A 22855-nucleotide genomic window follows, 5' to 3' on the forward strand; every position below is an offset into this window, starting at 1 on the left:
ATCAGAACTTTACAATGGAGTTCTTGCTATCTATGCTTTTCACTAACAGAAATTTTGTGCGGGGCCAAAAAATAAAACACAAGTGGGAGGGAGTGACAGAGAATATATGCAGCTGGTGGGGGTTGTTGTGGCTCTGCACTCAGAAAAATACATCCCAGAGGGAGTGCGAGATGGGGAAGGTGAATTTGCCATTCCCCTTTTGATTTACAATACCATGTGCATTTTATGGATGACTAAGGGCTTATTCGAGGGTAATTTTGACTATTCATAGTCTATGCTTTATATGCTGATTAGATTTGAATTCTCTGGCAAGATTTGGCTCTTTAAAATGTGTGCCAGACACTAGGCTGAGCAGTAGCAGCTACTGAGAAGGCATATCTCAGTCACTGCATTACAGAATAGTTGGGTAGAAAGATACAACAGCAGACAATTAGGGCTACAGTCCAGGTGAGCCACTGATAGAAGGGGGTGAGTGCAAAGAGGAAGGGAAATTGCTGGTTAGAGAGAGCAGAGGTGGTCCAGGGCCCTGGTGTTGGAGAGAGATCAGGGAGTCATCATCAGAACAAGTAGCGGAGAGTGAAATAGGAGTGGATGAGATCTCAGAGCAGGAGACTGTTGGGGAAGGAGGGAGACTAAACGGCACAGCTGGGTAGCATAGTCTCCCTTGGAGGCAGGAAAAGTCATAAAATAGAGGAATTTTCAGAGAAGTGAGAGGAAAGCTAAGGCAAGGGGATGAGGACTGAGACGAGGCAAGTGATATTCACAATAAGGAAGTCAATGGTGACCTCTGAGTGAAGAAGCAGAAAAAGGGGTCCAAGAGTGAATGGTAAGAATCTGGAAGCAAAAGGAATACATGCCATTGTTGTCAATTACAGCTCCAATAAAACCAACCTAGATATATCCCCTAGTTCCCCTAGGAAATTCCTCTGGAGAATGTTTGGGATCCCTGGATGCCATGACCTCTGTCCTGGTATGATCTGTTACTGTCCACTGGAAGACACGTTGCCATCACAATACACTGATCCAGAAAAAGGCTTTGGTCTGCATAAACTTTATATTCAAGCTTGAGTGTAATCCAGCTGAGCCACAGATCTCAGCTGTGGTTGCTGCATTTTGCACTAAACATATCCATATTATTTTCTTCCATAAGTAGAATCCACGTTCCCACATGACTGCAAATGTGAACTTGCTAATAGCTTCCCTGGAGTTTGCTTCTTGCAATTACCTCATCAGAATTTAGACAAGGCAACATATAACAATTTATTCCAGGATAAATTCCGGAGAGCTCTGGGTGTTTTTTTAGTTAATGGTTCCTTGTCCTACTTAGATTATTCTTTTAAAGAGATTTAAATAATAAGAAAAAAAATTTTTTTTAAGTACCCATGTAGTTACCATTTCTGGTGTTCTTTTCATTCCTTTTGTAGATCAAGACTTCCATATGGTATTGTTGTCCTCCTTCCTTAAGACTTTAGCATATCTTGTAGTACAGGTTTGTGGTTAAATTCAGACATTTTTGCTGGGTAAAGAATTCTAGGTTGACAGTTGTTTTTCTTTAAAGTTGTTGCTTTACTGCCTTCTGGTACATATTTCTAAGTCCAATATCATGCTTGTCTTTGTTCCTCTATATATAATGTGTGTGTATGTGTTTTTTCTTGCTGCTTTCAAGAGCTTTCTCTTTGTCAGTGGTTTTAAAACAACTTGATTATGATGTGCTGTGACGTAGGTTTCTTCATGTTTCTTCTGCTTGCGGTTCATTGAGCTTCTTGGATTTGTGGGTTTGTGTGTGTGTGTGTGTGTGCTCAATCATTCAATCATGTCCTGCTCTTAGCAACCCCGTGGACTGTAGCCCACCAGTCTCCTCGTCCATGGGATTTTCTAGGCAAGGATATTGGAGTGGGTTGCCATTTCCTTCTCCAGGGGATCTTCCTGACCCAGGGATTGACCCCACATCTCTTGCATTTAGGACTCTTTACCATTGCACCACTTGGGAAACCCACATGGGTTTACAGTTTTCAACAAATTTAGGAAATTTCCAGCCATTATTTCTTCAAATATAATTTTTATCTCCTATGCTGGAAGTTGACCTACAGTTCACGGATGTTCTTTTTATTTTATTTTTTTTCTTTTTGTGTTTCATTTTGGATGGTTTCTATGGCTATGCCTTCAAGTTCACTAATCTTTTTCTTTTTTCTACATTAATCCACTGTTAATCTCATCATATATATATATATATATATATACATATACACACACACATATATATATAACCCCAGATATATTTTTTACCTTTAGATGTTTGATTTGGTCTTTTTTTGCATCTTCCATATCTCTACTTAACATGCTCTGAAAGTGTTTCTTGAACACAAAAATATACAGTTGTTATAACTATTTTAATGTGCTGTCTACTAATTCTATAATCTGTGTCATTTCTGGATTGGTTTCTATAGATTTTTCTCCTCATCATGGGTCACATTTTCCTTTTTCTTTGCATTCCTAGTAACTTTTATTGGAAACCAGACACTGAATTTTGCTTTGTTGGGTGTTGGATATTTTTGTATTCTTATAAGTATTCTTGAGTTTGTTCTGGGATGCAGTTATGTTACTTAGGAAGTTTTTGATCTTTTTGGCTCTTGCTTTTAAGTTCTCTTAGATGAGAACAGAGCATGATTTAGTTTAAGGCTAATAATTCCCCACAATTGAGTACCTACCCAATGCCCCCATGAATTAGAAGGTCTTTCCAGTCTGGCCAGTGAGAATAAGAACGCATCCTGGTCCTGGGAGAGCCTGGGAAAGATGATTAACTCTAATGCTTTTGGGTGGTTCTTTGCTTAGCCTCAGGGTGCTTTCCTAATGGCTATGAGCTCGTCAGCACTGAGCTGGAGATTTGAAGGGAGACCTCTGCAGATCTCTGAAGCTCTCTGTGCAGCTGTTTCCTCTCTGATGCTCTGTCCTGTGAGCTCTGCCGCCTTGGTCTCCTGACCTCCTCAGCACAGGGTTAGAGGTCAATCTCTCCCGGCCGCTGGGGCGATCATGGGGCTCACCTTGTTGGTTTTGTCTCCCAGGGATCACCATCCTTTGTTGCTTGAAGTCCAAGATCTTGAAAACTGTTGCTTCATGTATTTTGTCTAATCTTTTGGTTGTTTCAGGTGAGAGGGAAAATCCATTCCCTGAATTGGATCCAGTCCCAAGATGTTACTCTGTCTTGGTGGGAGGCAGAAGTTTATATTGTTTAAGTTTGGAAAACTTGTTGAGGGCCTCTGGAGCCCTTGGCTGTGCTAAGGCAAGCTGCTTATCATCAGGTCAGGAAAAGGGGGTGCTTCTTGAAGAGGCTGAAAGGGCTTCCGACAGAATTACAAGGAAACTGAGCCATTCTAGGAGAGACAGGGGACTCTGCTTTTCTGTCAAGTCTTTGGCTCTTATCATTGCACTGAACTTACTATTTTACATTCCTTTGTCAGTGAAGGTTTTCTTCTCTTCTATTTCGAAACAATATCTCTCAGCTTAGTTGAAATACTGAAGCTTCTTTTTTACCTTGGTTCCTACTTAGACCCACTTTGTGTATTTGGGTCACCAAAGGCTTCTATACCTGAGGCAAATTAAAATTTCTCACTGGTATTTACAGCAACCAGCACCTGCTCCTATAGAAAAACATTGTGTTTTACCTTGAAGATGAATTACAGACATACTTTTAAAAGATAAATCCTGCATTTCAAGGGTGAAAAAATACCACTTAACAAAACATTCCAGCTGGTTAAATTTAGAACAAGAAAAAACCTGACCCAAGAATATTCTCTGGCTTTGAGCCCAGGGTATTTTTCCTTTTGGAGTGAATTTGGTACAGTTTCATTCATGTGGAGCTGTTGCCTCCCAGCATTTTATTCTGGGATGGAAGGTCAACAGCAATTGTCTTGTTGCTGAATCCAATGAACACTTCTCAGTTACTAACCTCCTTGACCTCTCAACAGTGTTTGAGATTGTTGACTATTATCTTTTTCTAATATACTGCCTGGCTTACCTTTTCCCTTTCTAGCCTTTCTTCCTCTGCCTGTCTTTTCAGTTGGTATTCTTCTCAGTTCTTTTCTGAACTCTCTTCTCACAATAAACACACTCTTTGGGCTCTTTTATTCATACCATGGCTTCATTGGGAATTCCTAAATCTATATTTTCAGCCTAAGTTATTTTCTCCTGAATTTATATCCAGTGTATTCAACAGTTCACTTGGCATCTTTGCTTGGACAGCAAGTCAGTAACTTGACCTTAGCAGGCTCAGAGTTGCTCTCATGTTCTCCATCTCTGTAAATGGTACTTCTGAACCAAACTAATTTCTCAGGTCAGAATTTCTCTTCTCTTACCTTTCAATCAACCACCAAGTCCTGTTGATTCTGCTTTTTTCTATCCATCACTTTATGACAGATAGAAGGGGAAAAAGTGAAAGCAGTGACAGATTTTATTTTCTTAGGCTCCAAAATTACTGTGGATGGTGACTGCAGCCTTGAAATTAAAAGATGCTTGCTCCTTGGAAGGAAAGCTATGACAAACCTAGACAGCATATTAAAAAAGCAGAGATATCACTTTGCTGACAAAGGTCCATATAGTCAAAGCTATGGTTTTTCCAGTAGTCATGTATGGATGTGAGAGTTGGACCATAAAGAAGGCTGAGCACCGAAGAACTGATGCTTTTGAACTGTGGTGTTGGAGAAGACCCTTGAGAGTCCCTTGGACTGTAAGGAGATTAAACCAGTCAATCATAAAGGAAATCAATCATGAATATTCATTGGAAGGACTGCTGCTGAAGCTGAAACTCCAATACTTTGGCCACCTGATGGAAGAACTGACTCATTGGAAAAGGCTCTGATGCTGGGAAAGACTAAAGGCAGAAGGAGAAGGGGACGACAGAGGATGAGTAGATTGAATGGCATCATCAACTCAGTGGACATGACTTTGAGCAAACTCCAGGAGTTGGTGATGGACAGGGAAGCCTGGTGTGCTACAGTCCATGGAGTCGCCAGGAGTCAGACAGAACTGAGCAACTGAACTGAACTGAACTGAAAGAAAATCAATCCTGAATGTTCATTGGAAGTACTGATGCTGAAGCTCCAATACTTGAGCTCACATGAAGTGAAGAGCTGATTTATTGGAAAAGACGCTGAAGGCAAAAGAAGAGGGCGGCAGAGGATGAGATGGTTAGATAGCATCACTGGCTCAGTGGACACGAATTTGAGCAAACTCCAGGAGATAGTGGAGGACAGGAGTCTGGCATGCTGCAGTCCATTGGGTCACAAAGAGTCGGATGTGACTTAGTGACTAAACAACAACAACAAGCCCTACTGTTACTGCACTAATTTTATTTTAACCTGGGTCATTGGAAAAGACTTTGCCTAATAACACTTTTGATTCCAACCCTCATGACCCCCCTCCATCTTCCCAATCCACTTTTGACACTCTAGCCAGAATGATTTTTCTAAAGCACAAAACCTGCTGGGATCTTAAAATCTTTCAGTGACAGTCCTACGTTTAGGAGCCTGAGCTCCTTTTAATAATGCATGAAGCCCTGTAAGATGTTTATCTTCTTGTGTATCACCTCCCTCATCACACCCAAGTTCCCCGCCGTATATCCCATTGCTCCGTTCCTCAAAGGTGTGAGCTTCTCTTACTTTCTGGTTTTTGAATGTTTTACTCTCTTTACCTGTAACCCTTCCTTCACCTCCTTGGCTTGGCTAAATCATCCTTTGGGTCTCACTTTCTTTGAGAAGTCTTCTCTGACTTCCTTTCTCATCCTGGTTTGTCCAGCTGCCCAGGCTAAGTGAGATATTAATCTGTGTTTCTGCAGGTTACCATGTTTCCTCTGTTGTAACACTTATCCAGTCTTCCACCAGATTTTAAACTCCATCTTGTTCACTTCTGTATGCTCAGTGTTCAGCATAAGGCTTGACACAGCACAGGTGCTTATTAGCTTAGCAAACATTTGTTGAATTGACTCTTAATGTGTCAGAAGCCATGGAGGTCTTAGACCTACTAGTTTGCAGCCTCATCACTCAGCAGGAAGATTAGTGTGAATGATGACGTTCTATAATGGTTCTTTGGTTGGACTCTTATTCCTCCACTGTTTATTTACTACCCTAGCAACCTGATTCATTTAACAACTCTGAAACTTAGTTGTCTCATCTATAAATACAAAGGCTTGAACTTCCTGAAGGCAAATGGTGGGATGATTTTTTTTCTTTTTTTTGGTTACTAGTATTTATATATTAGTCAATTACACTTTCTCTCTTGTGCCATGATTATTCATATTCTTTGGTACATGTTTTTCCTACTGATTTGTAAGACTACTTTGTACCTATATACATACTTGCCATATATTTTGTAAATATCTTAAATTCATTAAAAATTACTTATCTATTTGCCGTGTTGGGTTTTAGTTGTGGCACACAGTCTTCATTGCTGCACATGGGCTTATTCTCTAGTTGCCCGGTGGTATTTGGAAAACTTAGTTCCCAGACCAGGGATCGAACCCGAGTCCCCTGCATTGGAAGGTGGGTTCTTAACCACTGGACCACCAGGGAAGTCCTAAACTCAGTTTTTAATTTAAAAATTTTTAACTTTTTATGGCCATAGAAAAACTTTTTAATTTTTCTTCAACCATTAAAAGCTGTAAAATCCATTCTTAGCTTACCTGCTGTACAAAAGTAGGTTGGCTGGCCAGATCGGGCCAGTAGGCATAGTTTGCCAACCCCTGCACTAATATGTTCATTAAATTTGAGCCATCTTTGTGTTCCCAGAATAAATACCATTTGAATGAATCATGAATTTACTGCTGGATTTGATTTGCTATTATTTTATTTAGGATTTCTGTGTATATTCTGTGTATATTTCTGTGTATATTCATAAGTCAGATTGGTCTAGCAGAGATTTCAAGCTAGTTATAGGACATAGATATATTTCATTTGGCTTACATAATATTTTAAAAAGATTTTAATTGTCAATATTAAAAAATTGAGAAATAAATTAAAAACTAGAGATTTTGGATTTTTCTTTTAAAAAAGGAATGTGGCAAAACTGGGAGGATGTGGGCCTAATTTTGTCACATTTTTAATAGATCTTCTTTTTCTATGTTTTCTATTTTATTAATTTCTACTCTTGTTTTTATATGTGGCCTTTGGTCTGTAGTTTGCTGCTGCTAATCTTATCTGGTTTTTGTCTTTGCTTAGCCTCATATCTAGGGCTGACAAATCTTCCAGCATGTTTTATAGTTCTGAAAAAGTTTTAAACTCCAGAGACATTATCTGTTTCTTGAAAGTCTAATAGAACTGGTCTCTAAAACTGTCTGTTGTTTAGTCATGTCTGACTCTTTTGTGACCCCGTGACTGTAGCCTGCTGGGCTTCTCTGTCCATGGAATTTCCCAGGCAAGAATACTGGAGTGGGTTGCCATTTCCATCTAAGTCTTCTATAATTTTGTCAGGTAGATTTTTTATTCCCTTTTGTGTCTTATCTATGGTTAGTGATTTATTAAAAAATTTCAAACTCTTGTATCAATTTTAACAATTAATACTTTCTAGAAAAGCATCAGTTCCCCCCCAGATTTTCAGATTTACAAATAAGGTTGCAATGGTTTTCTCTCATAATTTAAAGAATTACTTTTGTATCTTGGCTATCTTTCTCGTTCATAAACTTGCTTATTTATAGTTTTCTTTGTTTTGCCAGAATTCTGTTCTTTGAAAAGAACCAGGCCATGGTTTTATTGTTGAAGTCTATTTTCTAAAGATAAGTTTCAACTTTAACCTTATTATTTCCTTTTAAAATTTCATCTGCATTAGCTGTTCCACTTTTAACTTTTTAAAATGTCTTTAAAGAATTTTGAAAATTGTTCTTGTTTTCTAAATCAAATCATGTTTTCCCTGAACTTCCTACTCTATTCCATTGATCTGTCTTCTTTCTATATTATTTTAAGACTATTTAACATCTGGTAGTCTTTGTCCCCTTTATTATTACTTTTCAAAATTGCTTTGATTATCAGGTCAGATCATATCTTAAAGGCATTAGGTTTCTTTGATAGCTAATGTGAAAATGCACCCAAATAAATATCTCTAGTCCCTTCCATCCAAACATGAGCAGTCCTTATTCTTCTAGAAACAGTCAGTCTTAAAAAAAAATCCATAATCAATCTTTGTATGTGGATGTGGTGTATGTGTATAGGACATTAAAGTGGGTTTTTTTTTGTGTGTGTGTCTGTAGCATGTGGCTATGCACCTGTGTATGTCCAGAGGATGGATGTATAGTCTGTGAGATGTGACTATATATACGTAGGAGGTGTGTATGTGATGTGTTGATTTGTGTGTGGGGTGTGTGTATATGTATATGGTATGTTTGTGTGTCTGGTGTATTTTTGAATGTACATCAGAAGTGTTATGGTATGCTGGTGTATATGTGCAGTGTTTACATTGTGTGTGTAGTTTGTCTATGTATGTGTGGAGTGTGTGTAAGTGTAAGAGGGATACTGAGGCCCATGGCCAGGGGGAGCTAGAGTCACAGGCACAGTCAGGGCACGTCACAAAGCCAGGCCTGGTGCTCACACTCCCTTGCTTTTTTTGAGAAAGCAGGGCCATAAATGGCGGCCCTTTCTGGGCATCCCCTGTCGACGGCAGTGTGGGTTAAAGGGCCAGTGTCTCTTGCAGTGCCGCTGCCCAGGCTCCGCTCACTTCTGTCCTCCCCCTCCTGAGAAAAGAGCAACCTTCCCCTTTAAGAGAAGGACGCTTCATGGCTCTAAGGAAAGGGGTCTAACGTTTGGTTGGTGGTGAGGGTGGTGGAGGTGGAGCCACCGCAGGAGTGAATTAGTATCAGCATGGCACTGGGGTCTCCCAGCTGAACAGGTTAGCTGCTGACGGGGCAGAAGGAGTCAGGAGGGAACCTGCGAGGCAGCGGGACCTTGACCCCAGTGGGGGTGAAGAGCCCAGTGTGGGCCTCAGTCTTTTTTCCCCTGAGCCACATATGGATAATGTAAGTCAGCCCAGCCCTCCTGCTGCCTTCCACTTTAGTACCTCTAAGATATCACCTGGTCTGATATCCAAAACAATTTGGAAAAATAATAATAGAGGAGGCTAGGACTTACTGGGGCTTTCCGGGTGGTGCTAGTGGTAAAGAACCCACCTGCCAATGCAGGAGACATGAGATGTGGGTTTGATCCCTGGGTCGGGAAGATCCCCTGGAGGAGGGCATGGCAACCCACTCTAGTATTCTTGCCTGGAGAATCCCCATGGACAGAAGAGCCTGGTGGTCTACAGTCCATTGGGTCTCATAGAGTTGGACACAACTGAAGCGACTAGCACGCACGCACGCATGCAGGACTTAACAGATGTTAAATAGTCCTAAAATAATGTAGAAAGAAGACAAACAGGTCAATGGACCAGAACAGAATGTGCATCTGCTGGTTGCTCACAGCTTCCTGAGTTCAAGGTGGTCTTCCTTAGTGCAAGTGGTCCCTGGCAGAGCTTTGAAGGGGCTACTGTCACCTGGGCTTGTCACTTTTCCCCTGACGGACTTCCCTCTGCCCAGGCTCTGGACTACCACACTTTCTAATTCCTACTGGGGTGAACCCCTTTCTCGGGGGCACCCTCAGGCCGTGTCTGACTCATGCTCCCATCTTGCTTCCAGGTCTGCAGCACTTTCAGCCTCAGCGTCCTGTCTGCATCCTATGGCTTGAGTCTAAACTTGCTTATTTTCCTTGGCTGCATGGAGTGGCAGAGCCAGGATACCTCCCTGGTCAGAAAGGATGCCTGGACTCAGACTTCCCCAGCCAGGAGAAGGATCAGGCCCACTCAAGTCCAGGGTGCAGGTAAGTCTGTCTACCACTGGGCTGGGGCCAGGGAAGCAGGCTTGTCCCTGCTATGGGCAGTGCTCAACGAGTGGGTGTGGAGAAAGAGGAGAAAGGGCTTTATAGTGCGCCAGGATTCAAACGATCCACTGGCCTTTGCGTGAGTCATTTGCAGTTGACCACTAGTTTGTAGATTTCTGGGCTCTTCTCCAGTTCCTCCTCTCCGCTGGTGGCCAGTTGGCCCTGTGGCATCTAGTTTCCGTACCTGCCTCAAGAAGGCAGATATGCTACCTCCACTTGCCCTTGGCCGTGGGGCAGGCATGGAGGCCAAGGAAGAACAGAAGGAGGGTGGTCCTTGGGGCAGACTGGTCTGGGCTCAACTTTCAGCTCTGCCAGCCCTGGACAAGTCACCTGTTCTCTCTGTGTGAGATTCAGATTTATCCCTGGTGAATTGGAGCTAATACTTCCTAGAGTTACTGGTAAAGATTAACCGAGAAGATGACTGTAAATTGCACAGCTCAGCCACTGGCACTAGGTACTCAGTACATAAAGCTTTTTTCTCCACTTTCTCTCTTGCATCCCCCAATCTTGTCTTGAGTAGCTCAATGAGTCACAAATATCCATTTGGCAACTTCCAACACTCCCCATTTTTAGATTTACACAAGACCAGCAGCTTTCCCTCCTTCAGCAGCAACAGTCAGAGGGTTGCAGAGCAGATGTCTTGTGAAACTGCTCCCAGAGGTGTCCCATGAATGTTTGCCGACAAAGCAGCCCAGGAGCTGACCCTCCTTCCAGCTCTGCTTCCCCCCACCGCTCGGGAGATTGAAAGGGCCTATCCCTCCACGTGGGCTTCGCAGTGGTAAAGAATCCGCCTGCCAATGCAGGAGACGCGGGTTCGATCCCTAAGTCAGGAAGACCCTCTAGAGTAGGAAATGGCAACCCACTCCAGTATTCTGGCCTGGAAAAATCCCATAGACAGAGGAGCCTGGCAGGCTAGTTCTTGGGGGTCCCAAAGAGTCGGATACTGCTGAGCACATCCACACCCCTCCACGTACTATACCATGCATTTCTGTCCTCTCAGGTGCTAGGGGCCTGTCCTCCTGCCCCATGGCACCAGGCTGCAGATGGTGGGCCATGAGGCTGGCTGGAGGAAGCTGCTCTGGTCTGGGCCTGTGCCAGGCTGCTCCCACCCAAGAGAAGGCTCAAGAAAGATGGAGGGGCCAGGGTCAGGGAAGGGGCCTGCAGCCTGGCTGCTGGTGGGGGGCGGGGGGGCGGGGGTCAGGGGTCCAAGTGTGGAGAACATTTTTCCAACCCCCATTGCATTGGGCCAGGAGGGTGCTTCTCTGTCCTTGCTTAGGGAGGGTGATTACAGGTCTGAACTTCAAAGCATGTTGAACCTGGCTAATTGCTGGCCTGAGGGTGCCAGGCGTGGGCAAGTCAGGAGTGGCGGGCCTGAATTAGGGCTGGTGTTTGCAGCCCAGCCCGGGGCCGAGAGCCCCGATCCCCGATAGGGTCGCCCGTCCACGGCTCCACCGGGAGGACCGCGGTCCTTGGCCCGTCCCGGCCGCCGTGTTGCTGTTGCAAGAGGGCCCGCAGTCGCCTCCTTCCCTCGGCCTGCGGCGGCTCGGTCAGGTGGAAATCTCCCCATTCAAACCGGCGCGGGCCAATCAGAACCCGGCGCGCCGCCGGTTCAAACGTGCGCTGCAGCCGGCCTCCCGCCTGGCGGCGGAGACACTGGCGCGGGGGCGGGTGAACCTGCTGCCTCGGTTACTGGGAGCAACACAGACGCGTCGAGTTACAGGCGCCCTCGGCCTGGCCCGGCCGGAGCGGAGCCGCGGCCATGGAGCGCTCCCTGCACCGCGTCTCTCTCGGGAGCCGGCGCGCCCAGCCGGGCTTGTCCTTCTACCTCACCACCTTTGGTAAGTGCGCCGCTCGGGGTGGCTTCGCTCTGCCCGCGTGCCCGGAGAGGGCAGTCCCCTCGGGGGTAGGTGAGGCCGGGAGCACCTGCCTCCGTGGTCATCCAGGAGGGGCTCAGGGCACAGGCTCAGGCCGAGCAAGCCTCTGGACACCACCTGCTGCTTGGCCGTTGGTGTCAAGGGTAGTTGCTGCTGGCTCTCTTGGCTGGAATAATCATGCCCAGTTAATACTTGAGAGATCCGGTCTCCTACCACTGAGTTAGTTTCCCATTAGCAAGCTGCTCAGAGTTAAATCAAGGTCTTGTTACTATATCTTGAGATCTCTGTCCTCTTTCCTTTGACTCGGGGACAAGACAGGTGCCAGGTTAGGCCAGGGTGGCCTTGGCTTCCTGCGGGCTCTCCTTGGGCGCGGCAGTGTGGTGGCTCCCGTGGACTCCTGACCCTCAGCAGGGGTGGAAGGATTTTCTCCTCCAGGAGTTACCTGGCTCTTCTAAGGTTCACAGGGCTTCCCTGGGGGCTGGAGGTAGAAACAAGTGGGCAGTAGGCACCTGCTTCCAAACCCCTAGATAGCACAGCTGAGTCCCCCCGGTAACAGCAGGGTGGCAACCTTCCCAGTGGTCTGGGCAAAACCAGCCTTCCGAGTCCCCAGAGTGAAGATAATTAGCCCTGACCTAGGATGCAGCCCTTCACAGCCCTTGTCTCCTCACTGGTTCTGCAACTCTGTGGGGAAGGATTTATATCTCCTCCCTGAAGACTTGAGATACAGAGACGAAGGTCTCCCAATGAGCCAGTTGGTAGGTACCTAAGCTCAAGCCTTCTGAGATGCCATGTCTAGCACATTAAAAAAACCAAACTTTAAAACAAAGTTTTTAAACACCAAAAACATTTTGTATTGGGGTATAGCTGATTAACAGTGTTGTGGTAGTTTCAGGCGAACAGCAAGGGGATTCAGCCGTATATGTACATGTGCAAAACAACTTTGATACAATTTTCTTGTCTAAGTTACCGAAACGTAAGTGGACTTTGCCCACATTTCAAAGACAGAGCACCGAAGGAGTTACACCTTCCCCGGGATTTTGGCTCTCCTATTCACAGGCTTACCTCTATCAGTACACTTGGGTGTTCGCAACCTGCCTCTTCTCTAGGGGCAGAAGGAGTGACGGAAAAGCAGTGGCTTGGCCCCTGGAAATGACCTGTGATCTGGCGTCTTGGAATTCATGGGTCCAGTCGGTAGAGGGTAACAATAAGAGGAATTAACTTGCCACCGTTTGTTGCATGTTTATCTTTCACCATGACACATGCCAAGTGCTTTCCCTGTGTCATCTCATTTAATCCTCCCAACTGTTAGAGACAATTCTCGTGAACCCCATGGGGATGTGGGACTGTACCGGACAAGGGAGGCTTCTGGGATGATCTGAGTTGGTGGGGCTGGGGTGGTCAGGAAAGAGTGGCAGAGAGCTATGTTGGCAGAGGCCTTGGTACCTTAGCTGTGTCCTGATTAAAAAGTAAAAAAAAACATTTCATCGTTTTTCCTCCTTATTATCATGGTAAGATGTATTCATTGTTGAACACAGTGAGAAGAAGAAAGTGAAAATCCCCTGAAATCTGACTCCCCAGAGAAAGCCATTGTTAACATGGTTTGTATCTTTCCAGACTTATTTCTGTGTGTGTGTGCCTGCCTGACTTTAACAAAACTGAGAGCCTATTGTATGTACAGCTTTGTAACTCATTTCATTTCCTTACTGGTGTGGTGGGACTATTTCCTTGTATCAGCCTGTATTCCTCTGTTGAAGTAATCTGCTTGCCAGATCAGGGAAACTGGGGAGAGTCCAGCCCAGCAGGGGGTGGACACCCTGCCCAGCCACAGCCTCCGGGCTGGGTTGGGTGGGTTTCGGGGAAGGTTGCTACGTGAACCCGTGACTGTGCCCTGAGTGTGCAGCCGGCGGGCAGGAACCTGGTGGGGTGGGGAGCCTCTTGCTCCGTGTATGTAGCCTCCTCTTGGCTCTCTCCGAGGACTGACACTGGAAAAGTTTGCTCTGGTTTCCTGCATTAACTCTGTTTCCTTGACAAAATCAGCCCTCTTCCAGGCTGCTGGTTTTCTTGGTACACTGAATGACCTTTGCTTGTCTGCTTGTGAATGAGGAGTCTTATTAGCAGTTATCAAATGTAGCCAATAATTAGAAGCACCTGGAGATCCTGTTAAACATACAGATTCCTAGGGACTTCCCTGGTGGTCCAGGGGCTAAGATTTCACTCCCTGGTTCGATCGCTGGTCAGGGAACTAGATCTCACGTACTGCAATTAAAAAAACAAACAAAAATATCTCACAGGCTGCAACAAAGATCCTGAATGCTGCAACTAAGACCTGGTGCAGCCAAATAAATAAATAAATAGTGAAAAACAAAAGCAAAAAACCCTACAGATTCCTAGAATCTTCTCCTGAAGATCCTGGTTTAATAGGTTTGGAGTAGCGTCAAGAAGTCACAGAAGTAGTATTTTGATGATCAGCCAGGTTTGGAAGCTATAGATTCAGAGTCAGTTTTCACAGCCACCATGGACTCCCTTAAAATGAAGGTCTTTGCTAAGTTTTCTTCGGTTCCCTGGCTTTCCCCAGCATGGCAGGTAGCTCCTGGCCTTCAGCTGTGGGCTTTGCCAGGGTGGAACCAGATGAAGCTACTGCCTAGCTGGTAGTTTTCCTGAGCACAAACAGCTAAAGGGAGGTAAATTTCCAGAATTCCTTTCAGGGAGAATACTGTATGGAATATGTTGTGTTTATCTATTTGTATGTATGTTTGTGTGCATGAGTACAAACCTTTGTCTCCTGCTAAGGGCACCTTCAAGTAATGTTAATTGGCCATACTTTAAGTTGCCTTGTAGGAGATGGCCTGGCTTCAGGGGAGAGGAGTGAGTAAACGGGAGTTTGAACCTAATAACTCCAGAGGGATTTTTACTTATGAGAAATGGTATAATTTGAAGAAGCCATTACTGGTGCACATAAGTTTTTTTTCCTTCAGGATTATATATTTTAATTTTATTAGTATATTTGTTGGCTTTAAAAAATAGCTTTATTGAGATATAATTCACATACCTACAACTCACTCATTTAAAGTATACAGTTAAGTGGTTTTCAGCATATTCACAGAATTGTGTAACCATCACCACAGTCAGTTTCAGACCGTTTTTATCTCTTCAGAAAGAAACACTATACCTGTTAGTTTGAAAGTGAAAGTCACTCAGTTGCGACCAACTCTTTGTGACCCCATGGACTGTAGCCTGCCAGGCTCCTCTGTCCATGGAATTCTCCAGGCCAGGATACTGGAGTGGGTGGCTGTTCCCTTCTCCAGGGGATCTTCCCAACCCAGGTCTCCCGCATTGTAGGTGGATTCTTTACTGTCTGAGCCACCAAGGAAGCCCTATTTTATTACCCCACAATTCCCAGTCCCCCCTGTCCCTCAACTCTAAGCAATTACTAATTTACTTTCTGTCTCTATAGATTTGCTTATTTTGGACATTTCATATAAATGGAATCATATAATATGTGGTCTTTCGTGACTGGCTTCTTTCACTTAGCATAATGTTTTCAAAGTTCATCCATGTTGTAGCATGTGTCAATACTTCATTGATTTTTTATGGCTGAGTAATAGTCCATTCTATGGATATACCACATTTTGTTTATGCACTCACTAATGGACATTTAGATTGCTTCTGTCTTTCGTCTATTATGAATACTGCTCTGCTACAAACATTCATACACAAGTTTTTGTGTGGACAAATACTTTCAATTCTCTTGTGTATATACCTGGGAATAGAATTGCTAGAAGGGACTGTTCATTTCTTCAGTGAATAGTGTTTAATGATAGAAGAAAGCACCAAAAGGGGGAAGACTAGAGGTCTCTTCAGGAAAATTGGAAACGTCAAGGGAGATTTCTGCCCCAAAATGGGCACAATAAAGGATAAAGGATAAAAAAGGCACCTAGTAGGTGCTGAAGAGATCAAGAAGAGATGGAAAGAATACCTGGAAGAACTGTATAAAAAAAGATCTTAATGAACCAGATTACTACGATGGTGTGGTTAGTCATCCAGAGCCAGACATTCTGGAGTGTGAAGTCAAGTAGACCTTAAGAAGCACTGCCGTTAAGAAAGCTAGTAAAGATAGTGCTAAGTTGTATGCAACTCTTGCAATCCCATGAACTGTAGCCTGCCAGGCTCCTCTGTCCATGGGATTCTCCAGGCAAGAATACTGGAGTGGGGTACATTTCCTTCTCCAGGGGAACTTTCCATAAAGCTAGTGGTTGTGATGAAATTCCAGCAGAACTATTTATGTCCCTAAAGGAGGACACCATCAAGGTTTTGTGTTCATTATGTCAGCAAGTCTGAAAGAAGACCCAGCAGTGGCTACAGTGCTAGAAAAGGTCAATCTGATTCCCAAGAAGAGTGGTACCAAAGAATGTGCTAACCAGCAGACAATCGCACTCATCTCCCATGCTAAAGTCATGCTTAAAATCTTGCATGCTAGGCTTCAACTGTATGCGAACCAAGAACTGAAGATGCCCAAGCTGGTTTTAGAAAAGGAAGAGGAACTAGAGATAAAATTGCCAATATTTGCTGGATTATAGAAAAAGCAAGGGAATTTCAGAAGAATATCTATCTCTGTTTCATCGAGTACACTAAAGTCTTTGACTGTGTCAGTTTAGTTCAGTCGCTCAGTTGTGTCTGACTCTTTGTGGCCCCATGAAGCGCAGCACGCCAGGCCTCCCTGTCCATCACCAACTCCCGGAGTCCACCCAAACCCATGTCCATTGAGTCAGTGATGCCATCCAACCATCTCATCCTCTGTCATCCCCTTCTCCTCCTGCCCTCAATCTTTGCCAGCATCAGGGTCTTTTCAAATGAGTCAGCTCTTTGCATCAGGTGGCCAAAGTTTTCAGCTTCAACATCCGTTGACTGTGTAGATCATGACAAACTGTGGAATGCTCTTAGAGAGATGGGAATACCAGACCATCTTACCTGAGAAAACTGTATGCGGGTCAAGAAGCAGCAGTTAGAACCTTGTATGGAACAACTGATTGGTTCAAGATTGAGAAAGGAATATGACAGGGATGTCTGCTGTCGCCCTGTTTATTTAACTGATATGCTGAGCACATCAGGAGAAATGCTGGGCTGGATGAGTTACAAGCCGGAATCAAGACAGGTGGGAGAAACATCAACAACCTCAGATATGTGGATGATACCACTCTACTGGCAGAAAGCGAAGAGGAACTAAAGAACCTCTTGATGAGGGTGAAGGAGGAGAGTGAAAGAGCTGGCTTAAGGCTGAATATTAAAAAAGCTAAGATCATGGCATCTGGCTCCATTATTTCATGTCAAATATAAGGGGAAAAGGTGGAAGCAATGACACATTTCCTCTTCTTGGGCCCCAAAATCACTGTGGATGATGACTGCAGCCATGAAATCAGAAGATGATTGCTTTTTGGCAGGAAAGCGATGACAAACCTAGATAGTGTGTTGAAAATCAGAGACATTACTCTGCTGACAAAGGTCCATATAGTCAAGGCTATGCTCTTCCCAGTGGTCATGTATGGTTGTGAGAGCTGGACTGTAAAGAAGGCAGAGCGCCAAAGAACTGATGCCTTCAAACTGTGGTGCTGGAAAAGACTCCTGTGAGTCCCTTGGACAGCAAGGAGATCAAACAAGTCAATCTTAAGGGAGATAAGCTCTGAATATTCACTGGAAGGACTGATGCTAAAGCTGAAGCTCCAGTATTTTGGTCACCTGATGCGAACAGATGACTCATTGGAAAAGTCCTTGATGCTGGGAAAGATCGAAGGCAGAAGGAGAAGAGGGTGTCAGAGGATGAGATGACTGGACGGCATCACCGCTGCAATGAACATGAACTTGGGCAAACTCTGGGAGATGGTGAGGGACAGGGAGGCATGGTGTGCTGCAGTCCATGGGGTTGCAAAGAGTTGGATGTGACTGGTTGACTGAACAACAACAACAACAAGAATTGCTAGGTCAAATGGTTACTCTGTGTTTATCTGTTTGAGAAGCTATCAAACTTTTCCAGAGTGGTTGCACCGTTTTACATTTCCATCAGTAAGGCTGAGGTTTTTGATTTCTCCACAATCTTACCAATACTTGTTATTATCTGACTTTTTGATTTTAGCCATCCTAGTAGATGTGAAGTGGTATCTCATTATGGTTTTGACTTGCATTTCTCTGATGACCAGTGCTGTTGAGCATCTTTCATGTACTTCTGGGCTAATTATATATTTGTGAAAGTTTATTCAGATTATCCGCCCATTTAATTTAAAATTAACTTAAATAGCCAATTTCGGGACTGAAAGTGAAAGTCACTAAGTGTGTCCGACTCTTTGTGACCCCGTGGACTATACAGTTCATGGAACTCTCCAGGCCAGAATACTGGAGTGGGTAGCCTTTCCCTTCTCCAGGGGATCTTTGCAACCCAGGGATTGAACCCAGGTCTCCCTCATTGCAGGCAAATTCTTTACCAGCTGAGCCACAAGGGAAGCCCAAGAATACTAGTGTGGGTAGCTTATCCCTTCCCCAATGGATCTTCCGGACTCAGGAATCCAACTGGTGTCTTCTGCATTGTAGGCGGATTCTTTACCAACTGAGCTATGAGGGAAGCCCTGATTCCAGGACTATTTGTTTTTTATTAAGTTGCAACGGCTCAGCGGTCAAGAGTCTGCCTGCCAAGCAGGAGATGTGGATTCAATCCCTGGGTCAGAAAGATCCCCTGGAGAAGGAAATGACAACCCACTCCAGTATTCTTGCCTAGAAAATCCCGTGGACAGAGGAGCCTGGCAGATTACAGTCTGTGCGGTCACAAAGAGTCAGACATGACTTGAGTGATTAAACTACTACCACAAGAGTTCTTTGTAATGCTAGATACTAGTTCCTTATCATAAATTATTTACAAATTTTGTTTTCAATCTGTGGGTTTTTTGACCCACTTTCTTGATAGTTTTCTTTGAAGCACAAATGTTTTTCATTTTGATGAAGTCCAATTAATCCATCTTACATTTTGTTGCTTGTACTTTTGGTGTCAAATCTCAGCATCTACTCTCATAGCCAAGATCACAGGGATTTAACTCTGTTTTCTTCTAAGAGTCTTATAGTTTTGACTCTTAGATTTTGGTCTTTGAGTTAGAGTTTAAGAAGTGTTTTTTAAAAAAGATTTTGAGTTAATTTTTGTATATGGTGTGAGGAAAGGATCCAACTTAATTTGTGTGTATATAGTATCCAGTTGTCTTGGGATCATTTGTTGAAAATGCCATTATATTGTCATTGGATGGTCTTGGCACCTGTGTTGAAAATTAATTGACCATACATACATGAGTTTCTTTTCAGACTTTTAATTCTTTTCCATTGATCTGTCTGTCTATTCATTGGAAGGATGCTGGGAAAGATTGAAGGCAAAAGGAGAAATGGGCAACAGAGGATGAGATGGTTAGATAGCATCACTGACTCAATGGACATGAATTTGAGCAAACTCTGGGAGACAGTGAAAGACAGAGGAGCCTGGCGTGCTGTAGGCCATGGGGTTGCACAGTCCAACATGACTTAGTGACTGAACAACAAAATTCTTATGCCAGTATCACACTATCCTGATTACTGTTGCTTTGTAGTAAAGTTTTGAAATTGGGAAGTATGAATCTTTCAATTTTTTTCTTCCTTTTCAAGATTATTTGACTATCTTGGATTTCCCGAGTTTCTACGTGAATTTTAGGCACAATATTTTATGTAGAAAATATAAACCCAAGTTCATAAAAATGTTTGATAAATATTTAAAGAGTATCTTCTTGAAAGGATACCAACTTATTAGCTTTCCTGAGGCAACAGATAATTAACCTACCTGGGATTCAGTCCAGGAGCTGAATGTGGTGAGTGGTCATGGAAGAGAACAGGTTGCCTTTCCTCCAGGGTGTCTGAGCCAGGAGCTGATAGGCAGTCTGGACATGTTTTGAGGGCTGCAGGGAACTGTGAACATTGGGTGACACAAGATACAAACTACCTCTCTTTAGAACTGTTATCCCCAAATGAACCTGCAGGATAAAAACTGTGGGTAGCGGCTCTGCATGTCAGCTCTAGAGGAAGTGCCCGGAATCTTTGGTTCGCTAGAGGGACAAAGTCAGAAAGATGTGGTTCTGAAGGCAGAGTAGACTAAGGAATGTCATTAATTTACTGGGCATCTTTGTTTTTCTGTGTTTGTTGTTCTGGTACCATGTTAGCTGGGACTTCTCCCTCTCCTTTCTCTGCCTCGCATTAGAAGCTACAGAGATAAAAAGTCCATTTTCCGTAGTGAGAATGAAGTTTGGGAACAGATGCCAGCAGGATGATGTGTTGGGCAGTGAGAAGTCAGGCCCTGAACTGGAGGCCCGCAGCATGGCCCTGCCAGCTGCCCCTGGCTCACCCTGCTGCCTTAAGCCCGCGATATTCCATGGGCTTGGCTGGGAAACCCATTAACCATCTCTCAGGAGCTTGTCATTTGCTGGTCAGGGTCCTCAGCATTTACTGGCTTTTTTTGGAGACCATTTGCTTGGGAGCATTCAAAAACTCTCAGGGTTTCTGGCCTGTCAATAGCCCTTTGTTCTCTTTTCCAATTCTGCTTTTTATGTTCTTTTTCTTTCTTTCTTTGCCATGCTACTCATGGCATGTGGGATCTTAGTTCCCTGACCAGGGATCAAACCCTTGCCCCCTGCAGTGGAAGCCCGGAACCTTAACCTCTAGACCACCAGGGAAGCCCTCTATGTTCTTTTTCCTTTTTTTTAAACAAAACAAAGTGAAAGTCTTTATTATGAAATATAGCACACAGACAGAAAAGTGTCCCTCCAAATGATGTGTAGTTCAGTGGTTTATCGTGGAGTAAACACTGTGTAACTTTCCCTGGGGTTAAAATTGCCAGAATCCAGAAGCCTCATATTTGATGTGTAGTTTTTTTTTCTTCTCTTTACCATTCAGTTCAAAATATTTTCTAATTTTCAAGTAATTTCTTGTTGAATTCATTGGTTATTTGGAAGTATATTTCTTAGTTTCTGTGTATTGGGGATTTTAGTAGTTTTTTGTCCAATGTATTTTGCATCCTTTCAGTCCTTTGATGGCCCAGCATAATGTCAACTTTTATAAATGTTCTGTTTGTGCTTGAAAAGATCTGTAGTAGATGGGTGTAGTGTTCTTTGTATATGTCAGGTTTAGGTCAAGTTTGCTACTTTTATTGTTCACATATTCTGCCTTTGCTGGTTTTTTTCCTCCATCAGTTACTAAGAGAAGTGTGTTAAAATTCCTATTATGACTGTAAATTTATCAATTCTCATTTTAGTTCTGTCATTTTCTACTTTATGTATTGTGAAGCAATAGTAAGAGCATACGAATTTAGAATTATTATCTTTCTGATGAGTTGAAACTCTTATTATTATGATCTTCTTTTATTGTTATGAAGTCTTCTCTTTATTTCTAGTGGAGATAAAGTCTACTTCTCCTGACATTGACATAGATAACTAGTTTTCTTTTGGTTAATAATTGCATATCTCTTTCCATCGTGTTTCTTTAAATCTTTCTGTTTCTTTACATTTTAGGTGCCGTGTCTATTGGCAGGCACAGACTTGTTATTTTTTTCCTTGTAATACAGACCTGGAATGATCTCTTCCTTTAAAATGATCTTTATTTGCTTCTGTCAGGTGCTTGAGGTCACTAGCAATCTGGACTAACCTTAATTCAGTGTTAGGACTGAGATTGAGTCGAGCTGCAGTCCCGTGTGGAACTGTGTTTAGCTGTGGTTCTGTTGTTGTTGCTCTTCAGTTGCCAAGTCGTGTCCGACTCTTTGCAATCCCATGAACTGCAGCACGGCAGTCTTCCCTGTCCTTTACTGTCTCCCACAGTTTGCTCAAATTTATGTTCATTGAGTCGGTGATGCCGTCTAACCATCTCATCCTCTGCCACACCCTTCTCCTCCTGCCCTCAATCTTTCCCAGCATCAGGGTCTTTTCCATTGAGTAAACTCCTCACATCAGGTGGCCAAGGTATTGGAGCTTCAGCTTCAGCTTCCATATCAGTCCTTTCAGTGAATAGTCAGGGTTGATTTCCTTTAGGATTGACTGGTTTGATCTTGCTCTCTCAAGATGACTCTCAAGAGTCCTTGGATTAATATGGGACGTTTCCCGATTTTGCAGTTTGGTGATAGTGGTATGGTTTAAATCTATCAAAATTCCTTATTAAGAAAATCAAGGACCTCAAAAGCTGGAAGTCTTCTTTATCCTCAGTCATTCTATAGTGATTTATCTTAGAAGTGTATTTTCTTAACAATTTTTAAAATTGAGAAATTGCTTGAGAATTGATATCAAATTTATGTCATCCAGCTGTGGAGGCAACATGAGTATGTATTAGTTATCTACTGTGTCATAACAAATGGTCCCATTTGTGTCCCAAGTGTTGGCTTAAAAAACCAAACATTTTTAATCTCACTGTTACTGTGTGTCAGCAGTTTGGGGATGGCTTAGCCAGGTGGTTTTTTCTGAGAGTCTCTCACAGAGGTTGCAGTCAAGATGCTAGCAGACTTGTGCTGGCAGTGCAATCTGCTACTGGAAGGAAAAACAGCTTGGGAAGCCACATTAATGTCAAATTTCACAGGAAGCAGAGAGTCAGATGAATGGGGTTGGATTGACCCATCAAGATGCAGCGGCCCCCTGCTCACTGTTGTTCTGCCAGCGTGTATGCGTGCCTGCTCAGTCATTCACTCGTGGTACCATTAAACACCACGGCCGCTTTTCCAAATGGAGCTCAAGATTCTCCCTCCTCAAAACAAGACACTTGAAATTCTACAGGGCCACCTCCTAAGAACCGAGTGGCTCCCGTTCTTCAGCACCACTGCACCTACCATTTCTCAGAGAGCAGGGAATGAAATTGATAACATAACCCTTTCTGAGTGTTAGCAGTTGGCTCCATGTAGACCCAACCTCTTTGTGTGTTTGTCCTGTTATGGTCCTCATTCCTGTGGCTTTCAACATATGGCAGTTCTTAAATGGGGGGTTGATTTAGAGGTGAATAGAGTTTGGAGCTGACTGCTGCCCCACGCTAGCCAGACAAATCCCTCAGATCTGTATTCTCTAC

General features: G+C 43.6%; 1 protein-coding gene across 2 annotated transcripts in view; it reads left to right on the plus strand.

The window, feature by feature from the left end:
* Positions 1–11569: 11569 nt before the first annotated feature.
* Positions 11570–22855, plus strand: part of RGS3 (regulator of G protein signaling 3) — a 134859-nt gene continuing 123573 nt past the window's right edge. Inside the window, exon 1 of one of the 2 annotated variants that reach the window (XM_043453513.1) lies at positions 11570–11728. In XM_043453513.1, coding sequence (XP_043309448.1) covers positions 11650–11728 — 79 coding nt within the window. In that variant the 5' untranslated portion in view covers positions 11570–11649. The remainder of the gene's footprint in view (positions 11729–22855) is intronic. The other variant, XM_043453510.1, reaches the window with a different exon arrangement.

The sequence above is a fragment of the Cervus canadensis genome, chromosome 30 (assembly GCF_019320065.1).
Source record: "Cervus canadensis isolate Bull #8, Minnesota chromosome 30, ASM1932006v1, whole genome shotgun sequence".
Lineage (NCBI taxonomy): Eukaryota > Metazoa > Chordata > Mammalia > Artiodactyla > Cervidae > Cervus > Cervus canadensis.